Source organism: Genypterus blacodes, unplaced genomic scaffold, assembly GCF_046128005.1.
Source record: "Genypterus blacodes isolate CSIRO-AG114 ecotype Tasmania unplaced genomic scaffold, CSIRO-AGI_Gbla_v1 ptg000133l_1, whole genome shotgun sequence".
NCBI classification, from domain to species: domain Eukaryota; kingdom Metazoa; phylum Chordata; class Actinopteri; order Ophidiiformes; family Ophidiidae; genus Genypterus; species Genypterus blacodes.
In genome coordinates this window covers 897,449-907,952 of record NW_027466935.1, presented here as the reverse complement: position 1 = coordinate 907,952, position 10,504 = coordinate 897,449, and the positions used below count along the sequence as shown (strand labels likewise).

Here is a 10,504-nt window from a genome sequence, read left to right as displayed (position 1 = left end):
TCCAGCTTCTCTTATTTCTCTAGCTGTTATTAAAATTAATTGAACCTATGTCTCTTGAATGACAGAGTGTTTCATTATCTTTTCCTATGACCTACTCAGGGAAACAATATACAGTCAAATAAACTACGCACAGTAACCTTACACTGGCTTCAGCACATGGAACGTACTGTACCGCCTACACAGTGATTCTTTAAGTTAAGTTTAAATGTGCGTTTATTAGAATTTGCAAAACAAATGAGTCAATGTTTTTAAGGGAACTAGCGCCCTCGTTTTGTAAAGGTGAAATATAATTAAAACTGTCCAGTGCAGGTGAGATTTTTTTTTTATTATTATTACATAGCCATTGGGTTTCTCTCTCTCTTTAATTTTGCAAGTCCTTATTTGCTTTTCATGCCCACACCTTTGGCTTGGTTTTATTCCCCTAACTCGAAGCTCTCCAGGGCGAGGGGGTTTATTTTGGTCTGAAAAATGCTTGACCCGAGCCTTTATTGCCCCTCTGCTTTACCCTCCTGACTTCATTTGCTGCACTTGTGGTATCAGCATGTTGGATGATAAATGTGCTGCATTTTCAGGTCAGTGCTCCGCTTGGTGTGGTCACTCAGGATACAGCACGATAAAGAGTAAAAGAACCTGTGACAGCACTATGATAACTACCGACAGAGAATATTGCAGTTAATAAATGCACTTTATGGGAGCGCTCAGTTAAATGCCAGAAAGACTAAAAAGACCTTTTTCTTCTTGCCTCGCTCATATCCTGCACTCATATTTTTGTCTGGCATTTAATAACTTGCAGCACATTTGGAAGTTTAACATGTCATATTTCTTCTAAAATACTAATAGCCATCACATCGCAGTCAGAGGAACTTCACAGTTGAGCGTTTTATGAATTCCTCGTGGCCGCGAGTGATGCTGGTATTTAACACATTTTTCAAAAGGCGTAGTAATCAAAACATATTTAACCCGGATGGCAGAGGAAGAAAGATCTGCAACCTCTTGGCTGTACAGAGGAGCGACTACATCAACAGGTTATTATTCTTCATCCTTTGAAGAATTACTTGGTTTGAAATACATTTTTCTTAAGCCAATGACATGGAGGAAGAGGAAGGTGGCTGGGGTCACAGGAACAACTGTCCGGCAATTAAGGCGGAGAAAAATGGGAAGTGTGAATGTTGTCAGCTTCACCATGAAAGTAAATTTGCAATATTCTATCACAAATGTAAGGAAATTATGCCCTGATGCCGGTACTTAGATGTTTTGGCCGAAGGCTGTTTCTGTAATCACGACAATAGTCTCTCAGTTTGGGTACAAAATAAGGAAAACAGTCAGGAAACGCCAATCATGATTATAAATGCAGAGACAGATTTGCTTTTAAAGTCGCCCTCCAGAGCTGTGAGACATCAACACTAAATAGGGTTAAATGGTTTAACTCCGGAGCATGGGACATCAAATTATGATGTTATTATGGGACATAACAACATGTACCTGTTGTGAGGTGCTGGTGTTTACACTGGTGCATTCTGGGTGTTATAGTAAGGGACTGGATTTATGAAGCAGTATCGACATTGTGGTTTATAACTGGAATAGCGTTTATGTGAATTGTGCACACGCAGTGAAATAATGAATTAAAAGTAAAAGTTGGATCTTCACAGCTGAATGGATAATGGATTAAATATGACTTTTTTTTTTAGTGTTCACGTTTTTTCTTTGTTCAAGCACCGTGTTGTCTAGACAGGAAAACTTATCAAAGGGAAAGTCTTTTAAGAAATAGACATTTAGGGAAGTAGAAACTGAAATAATGACAATCATTTATCATTTTAACATCTTTTTCCAAGCATTTTGAGTAATTCCATCTAACAATGGAGAGAGGTGAGGAAGATGACAGAGCTTCCCTCAGATTCTGTCAACTAAGGAAAGGCTGGTGCACAATAACAGCAACAGCATTTTAGTTCCTTCCATCCGCTCCTCATTAAGAGCAATAGCCGACCAAGCTGTATGTTCCTGTAACATGTTTCCCTCATATGCCAAACTGAGTAATGCAAAAATGTTAAAAAAGAAAGAAAGGACAAAGGTATTTCACTTGCACCTCTTCCCAAATGCGATGACATCAGTTACAGTGGATGACGAACAACCTATGCTGCGTTTGAGTGCTCATTAATGATGGAAAACACACTTCAGTGCAGTGGTAAACTCGCGTTGCACCAAGAATCTGTGAGTTTCAGACTTGTAAATGTGACATTGTCAGCTGTTCCGATTGCAATTTAGGGAATTTAGGGACCTGCTGTTCCCTCTTACTGAAAGGACCCTGCTGAGATAGTACGGGCATTTGATCAGGCAGCCTCCCAGGCACCTCCTTGGAGAGATGCTCCAGGCCCGTCCATCTGGGATGAAACCACGGGGCAGACCCGGAATACGCTCTGGGGATAAAAAACACTATTTTCCCATCTGGTGAGGGGTAGCCTCAGGATCCCACAGGAAGAGCAGGCGAGGGAGAGGAACATCTGGAATACTCTGCCTCTGATGTAGATAAGCACTGGAAAAGGCATGTATGGGATGATGTTTGATATATGTTCTCTCATCTGACAGATTATAAACGTGTGAGTGTGAATCGAACAGGGATTTAGCTGAATGTGTTTGAACTTGCCTAGAATCTTCTCTCTCTCTCTCTCTATTGTGGATCGTCAAATAAATGTAAAAGGCCTTTAAATAAACCTTCCCATTTAACCCTTTTTGGCCTGCCCTTCTTGAATGTGTCCTGTCAGCTTGACTCCTTGTAACGGTGCACAGACTACAGACTCTATAATAGCCCCTTTGCAGCTGAGGATGGCAAAGGAGACGTCTCTGTAGGTTTAGGATTGAGCTCACCTTCCCTATGGGCAGGCATGGAACTGGCAGAAAACTTTGTCCTCGCAAAGAAATTATTTTTATTTATAGGCCAGCCGGTATAATAAATGTCAAATGAAGGATTTTTAAAACGGCAAAACACAGTAGTTAGTGGTGACTGTGTTCCAAAGCTTCATGCACCTATGGGGCATTAAAAGCTACAGGGACATAAAAGGAATTTGTAGCATTATAGTCTTGTTTTGGCCTTGAATCCTCTGGTGTTCTTGGGATCAGATCAGGGCAGAGCTATCTAGAATAAAAAAAAAGGTTATGTTGGTATGACACTGGCATCTTTGTCCTCTGTTCGTGCTCCTCTCCGTGTTTGCAGTTTTAAAGCCTTCAAAGGTTATGTTTTGTTAGACATTTAGTGTGGAATGGAAACAAATGGCGGTGGCATGCTGCCTCCAAGATGGAGAACAGGTTCATTAGGCACCTTAATAGATTTCTGGAAAGGGATATCTAGCAGAAGGCTACATAAATAACGATGACATAATGGTAAGCCTTTGGTTATACGACATATCTGTGTCCATACGTACTTTTAATAAGACAAATGAGGTGGATGATTATGTTCTCTGTTGCCTCTTAACATGCCATAATGCAATAAGACACTAATTAAGACATATTTGAGGAAATAATAAGGGAAATCTGAAAGAAACGCTAAAATAGGACAGTGCCCATAAAGCACAGAGGAAGAGCACAGAGACGGCCACAAATGATTACAGTGAGATAAATCACTTTGCTCCAATGTTGGCAAAGTCCTCATTTTCTTTGTCTAATTCAGAAAATTAACAGACTGATAGTGTGTGTGTTTGTGTGTAGGATAGTAATTAAATAACATTGCTGGAAAAAAAATTACACATTTAGTATTTAGTCAATTTATCATTACGTTATAAACAAACTGTACCTGATTTGACGAATGTGCATCGCAAATTTGAGAGTCTAGTTCAGACTCCTCATTACTGCCCTTGGAGGATCTCATCTCATCCTGGCTTCAGTACAGCACAAGGTGAGGGAGTATTGATTAGCGGGCGCAGTAAGTGTTAAATAAGCAGTAATGGAAGCAGGCATTGACGACGTGGGATAGTTAATATTATAGAGGCGTGCGGTGTGGCATAAACACAAGGAGCTGGTATTCTACAAAAGGCTTGTAAAAACACACACACACACATTATACTTTAAATCATCTTTTACATCCTCGTTGGGTAATAGTGTTTTTTTGTATAAATCTTGAGAGGAAGCTCAAAACAAACAAACGTTAACTCATTCAAATTTAGAGCACTTCACGGAATGAGCGTCATCAAAATATTTTTAGCTGGGGACGGCAAGTCTATAATAATTTCAATATTTAAAAAGGAGTTGTAAAGGATGTTGTAAAACGGAAGCGATTCATGGAGCATTTCTTCAGCAATTCTTCCCCGTGTCCCCTTTGGTGCCAGTGTGCCGTATAAAACAACCCAGCTATGGAAAATTACAATACATATTTAAAAACTGTTAAATTGCTGGGCTTGAAGGAGGACTAAAGGGATTTTACACATTCAATCCCGTTTATGTGAGCAAGCGAAGGAAATTAAATGTAATGTATAAAAGTGTCTAATAAACTTATACAATAATATATAATTTGAATAATTGTCAGTTTCGTCATTATTTATGCATAACCCTCCTATAAACAGAAAGCAGTATAATTAGGCAACATTGCTGTGTTTTGCTTTTTTTGTAAAACACAGCATCTGTGTGATTACTTCACTGTCATCAGTCAGCAGTACACATGCACTCTGATGACATTAGGGCTAACAAGCTTGGTGCTGCTGTGCATCACAATGACAATACAAGCGTCTCAGAGCCCAGCCAACTCTGTGCTAATGGCACACAAAGGTTTGTGAAATGTGGATATGCTCTTTTTTTCTCCTGTAGCATGTTCAAGTAGATCTGCTATTTTCAAACAGATCTCAGGGGAACTCATTATTGTGATGGAGCTCACCTTCTTCACTCGAGCAAAACAGTGGATTCTTTAACTGCTTGCATTTACAAGGGAAGACACAGATATTAGTGTGAACGTTTCAAAGGAAGTACTACAAATCATCCACCGTGACCTGAAAGTCTGAGGAAGGAAAGTTGTGACGAGCGTCTTAAATCGATATTAAAGAGCAAAGGTGAATATCAAATTTTGCCTAATTACAGGCTGTCTGAGATGGAGTGACTGCCTCAAAGCAAAGTGGCTCTTGTCTAAGAGTTCACTAATGAGAACTCTTTAACAAATGTGTGTGGAAAGAAAGAAAGAAAGAAAGAAAGAAAGAGCTAATGGAGTTTGTAGCTTATTTTTCTGAACATTAGGCATCAGGCGTTATTATGCCAAATAAATCAGACCTGCATTTTTAATTCAAATTTCTGTCGAGACTCCTTAGTCAGTGAAATGACTTCATCTATTCTTAATATAAAGTGGCTTCTGTAACCAATGAAATATGATGGCTGGCAACAAATGATGCAGGCCGATGTTGACCTTGGTATGAAGCACATCTTTGACTGCGGATTCACGATTAATCAAGTTTGTCATTTATGAGTGTTGATAGTCTTGTGGTAACAAGAAAAACACATTAACTGCTGAGATACTAAATTAAATTGGACAGTCCCATGAGGGAAATCTTGCTTAAACTACAGAATATTCCAGAAGAAAAGGATTGATTGATTGACTGATCTATTTTAATATTTGCTCTGAGTGGTTGAGACAATTCACGGTTCAAAAAAGATAAAAGCCATGAAATTTGCTTCTGAAAGTCCTCTTCCACGCTTGCATGTGACTCAAGTCACACACACACACACACACACACACACACACACACACACACACACACAATTAAGAAATCTTTGAGAGAAATCATGAGTCATTATACTAAATGCCAAATCGAGAAAGAGAAAAAAACTCAAAAATGCTTTACAGTATTACAATGGGATGACTGCTTGGCACCAAACATGTTTGCTTTAGGCGAATTATGAGGATCAGACAAAGATTTGGCTCACAAAACCTGTGTGTGTGTGTGTGTGTGTGTGTGTGTGTGTGTGTGTGTGTGTGTGTGTGTGTGTGTGTGTGTGTGTGTGTGAGATTATGCTGCCACCTGGGCTCCACAGTGCCAAACTTCAACACCCCAGAGAGTAGTTTGTATATTTGATATTACAGTATAAAACAATAATGGCAAAAATGACAGTACAGGTGGAAACTCCATGACAGCCCCAACAAAGCGCAAAGGCGATTTATGTCCACTGTCTGTACAGAAAGAATCAAAATGAATCCTCGTGCCCACTGGCAGATCCTCACAGGAGAGAGTCCCACGTCTGACAATGAACTTTAAAGTGAGCAGCTGTTGATTAAGCGCGATGGGGCTAAATCACTGGCTTGGTTTCAGCTGGATGTGAAGCACGATGCCCAATGCAATTAGAACCTTCTTTGCATGTACTTGACAGCAATGTAGACTAGAGCAAGTGGCACTTCTGCCTATTTAGCAGCAGCTTTTTGCATCACTTTTACAGCACCTTGAAAAGAGCTAAATGTATTTAAAGTGGTCTCATCAAAAAACTAGCACGAACACCTTGATAAAGATGCTCTTAGTAAACTTTAGAGAGTTTATAGAAATCATTCCCCCCAGGATGTCATACGTTTTTTTGGGCTTTGTCCGATGCATCAAAATCACTGATCTCCATGCTGTAGTTCCCTGAATTTAGCAGCAAATCTTTCTTATTTTTAAGTAATCACTACTTTGACACTTATGTTTATATTCACAAAGTTTAAATAGGTAGGAAACACACTTCTGTAGGCGCCCCTGTTGCTTTAAGAGGGCATCTGGAGACGTACACCCAGCATTAATGCCTCCTGCCCTCCACTTCACTGTCCCAGCATGGAATATCAACATAATCTGACTCCTAGTCCCGGAATCTGATAGGGGAAAAACTGTTTGACAGACGAAGTACCACCGTTTACCCACTGGGGGAATCGTACCGCCATTGCGAATGACCTCAAAATGCGGAGGAGGAAGTTTGATCGAATTTTCTCTTCTCTTTAAAGTAGGTCTTTGTCCCAGTAATGCCTTTTTACTCAGGGTAAGCAACCCTACTTAGACTTTGATATGCAAGGTCATTGTTCCACGTGTTCTGATTTCACTCATAAAAGCTCTATTTCTGTACAGAAAGTATTTTGTGATTTCTTTCTTTCACAAAAGTGAAGCTTTAAGGTCAGGTCATCTACATGTTCCCTCTCTGTGTTTCTATATTTCAGAACTTGGTCTGAATCCGTATTCAGAACTTGTAGTTTTATATATGATGCTGAAACAGGAAGTAAAAATGTGTTTTTTTTTCATGATACATTTCCTCCCCTCTCCAATATTGCATGACATTACACTTGGCATTAGACTTAATGTCATTCTGCATGTATTTCACTTATCAACAGTCGGAAGATTGGATATAAGGTTGTGGCTGAGGTTGCATCACATCCAAATTAAAGGTCACAGCGAAAAAATTGAGGGTGTGTAACCGCTTGTGTTTTTCTGGGAGTAATAGGTTGTCATTTCACCTGCAATGTGTGCCAGCAGCATCCTTGTGGTGAATTAATTACATTATAGTGACATCTTCTCCTCCTGACCAGGTATCATGCCCACACTGCAGCAGAGGCACTTTTGCAATTTATTTGTTTAATTCCCCTCTAGTGTCTCAGATAGCGCGTTAAAAATGACAAAAATTCGCAATTATCCTGAATGTTTGACATCACATGCAAAGGGTTGGAACTTCTTCTGTGTCCCTGCGGCATTCCACACACTAATACATCATAAATATAATAAATAATAAACAAAATAGTGTATCATACAAAAATATGAACATACTTACTACTATGTTCTACTACAACACACCAATTATAAAGCAAGACAAGCCAACTACTTGATAATGTTGATTAGAAAATACTACTGCACAAAACAGAACAAAGCTGACACTGTATAAACCAATACATTTGACTTGACACATATGCAAAGTTGTAAAACTGCAGTATTTTACTATCTCAATACTATGAAGTAAAAGAAGCTGCCGGAATTGCGATTTAGTACGCATTTGGGACACAGCTTTAGTGAGATTCCAAAGTGCTAACAGCAGTTAATTAAGAAGTTCTCCCCAGAGCACTGAATCAGCCAATGGCGGGCTTCCACAGGAGGCGCGTCACAGCTGCATCATATCATTCATCAGGCTTTAATGCATTGCCATGATTAAAGCCCTTTGAAAGCTACCAATCGCTCAGCTCAAATGACCGTATACATAACCTTGGAGCCACTGAGTGCTCGCTGCCGACAGACCTTGCTGAGACTCCTAGATTGAAAATCAATAAGCCAATTGCAAATTTAAATGAGCACTGGAATATAACTCAACAATAAAAAATAATAAAAATAAATAAATAAGAGTGAAATAGCAATGATCATAAATGATGTGAACGGTCATGAATCAAATCCCCTTGTTGTCGACAGCAACCTTGTACATTTTTAAAAGCTACATCCAAGTGAAGCAAATAGGGTTCGGGTCAAGGGTCAATACGGTCAAATCCATTGTGAAGCAAGGCCACGATCTGCAGCTCTTCACAGCTTTCAACACACAGTACTTACCACTATGTGAAACAAAATGGCGGAATATGTTCTTTATCAACGTATTGACGAAATACTCAATGTTTAGTGTTGGAAGAATTTTTTTGGACACACATTTTGCAGATATATGAAGACATCTGCATGTATATTAATAAATATATATCTATGGGAAATGTCAAGGTTTTTACAATACTGGTTCCCAACACCTGTGGCATGATGAAGATCAAGTGAGTCTGTTAGAGAGGAACTTGAAAGGTCAGCAGTACATTAAGGCTCTGTTGCTGTGTTTGAGCTGTAGTCATTTTCCCTCTAGTGGTGAAATGCAGCATCACCACAGGTTTAAAGTACTGCAGTGGTGAATGACAATAGCACTTTTGCATTTTTCCCCAGCTATTTTTCAAACAAGGATTTTATTTGATTTATGCATTGAGTGTTCAGGCTGATCATGCGCTGAAAATTCTGTGGAAGTATAAAGAGAGTGTGTGTGTGTGTGTGTGTGTGTGTGCATGCATAACTAAAACTGCCTATTGAGCACACTGACAAACACTTATTCTAACAGAGTAAAATATTATCTATTTTGTTTGTTTCTTTAATTCCAACAATACTTTGGCCGAAACCAATTTACCACAGTTGATGTACAAAGTTGAACAGAAATAAAAGAGACCGTAAAATTGCCAATTTCCATTTAAATGTGACTTTTTCTGAAAAAGTAGTAAATCAATTACACCCAAATGACATATGGTGAGGCACTTTGTAATCACATTTGCTTTATTAATGAAGTTTTCCATATGCGTGTCCTTATCTCGTTGTCATTTCATTATAATATACATTCTGTCACTGTACTTGATTTATGAAAATGCACTATCAGTAGTGTTGTGTTAAACAGTTGCTTTAGACAGCGTAGAAATGATTGTCAGGGACTGAAGTGACGCGCTCACCTCTAAAGGGACAAATATAAAGCAACCATCCTTAAATTGGAAAAATTAATTGAAGTAAAATCAAGTCTTTGTGATGAAATGTCCTGTTCACCCGGAGAGAATGTGCTTTACAAATGAGGCATAGTTGATGCACCCATTAGCATCCTCTTGTCCGGCCATTAATCTGTCCACCTCATCCTCTGTCATCCTCTCTCCCAGGGTGGCCAGGACGTGACGCAGCTCCGCTCCCATGATGGTGCCGTTGCCTTCCTTGTCAAAAACTCTGAGCCCCTCCACGAAATCCTCAAAGTTGCCTTGGTCTTTTGCGCGGGAGATGTGCTGCAGCATTGGCAAGAAGGTCTCAAAATCGATCATTTTACTGCTCATGTCCTCTGGCCGCGGCTTACCCAGCACTTTCAGCACATCTGCATTGGTGGGGTTCTGGCCGAGAGCCCGCATCACGTCCCCGCACTGGCCATATGTGATCTTCATTTCTCCGGTGGGCGTGCGGTCGAACAAGTTGAAGGCCTCCTTAAACTCCTCTAACTGGTCAGCGCTGTACTCGAGAGTGATGCTTTTGGGGTCAAAGTCAGGTTCCTTGGGAGGCTCGGGCTGAGGCTCTGGGGGTGGGGGCGCCGGCTTGGCAGCTGGAGCTGCATCCTTCTTCGGCTCTGGCTTTTTGGGCTCAGGTTTCTTCGGTTCAATCTTCTTTGGTGGCATTTTGTCGCAGGGTTTGAAGGAGAGCTGGTGTCTGGTGAGAGTTTAGAGGGACTGGCTGTGGATCCTGAGCACAGCTAGTCGCCTCCTCATACAAAGCTTTTATATGTGCTTTGTCCCGGGAGCCAGATAGCCGTGCCCAATAGCACACCATAAAAGGAGGAAACCTGAAATAGAACCCCGACGCAAGTGATGTCAACATTAAGTATTGTTCTCAGCTGCTGTCATCTAGCCGACAGGACTATTGCCAGTCATTAGCGAGAGTCCAGTTGCATTAGGCTGAAAATGTTCAGTCTCACTGATGGACAAAGGGATCAGAGTGCAGCCAGTGCATCGGCATATGAGTGAGAGGGACCAAAATAGCTCTGCTCGCCAACTCCT

General features: G+C 40.3%; 1 protein-coding gene across 1 annotated transcript; it reads right to left on the bottom strand.

Annotated features, from left to right (window-relative positions):
- Positions 1-9,193: 9,193 nt before the first annotated feature.
- On the bottom strand, positions 9,194-10,181 carry LOC143011222 (myosin light chain 4). The gene has a single exon (XM_076164027.1). The coding sequence runs from the start codon at positions 10,124-10,126 to the stop codon at positions 9,515-9,517; it is 612 nt and encodes a 203-aa protein (XP_076020142.1). The 5' UTR covers positions 10,127-10,181; the 3' UTR covers positions 9,194-9,514.
- Positions 10,182-10,504: the final 323 nt, after the last annotated feature.

Excerpts from the sequence above, each read along its gene's own strand:
- LOC143011222 (XM_076164027.1), bottom strand. The coding sequence starts at position 10,126 with ATGCCACCAAAGAAGATTGAACCGAAGAAACCTGAGCCCAAAAAGCCA.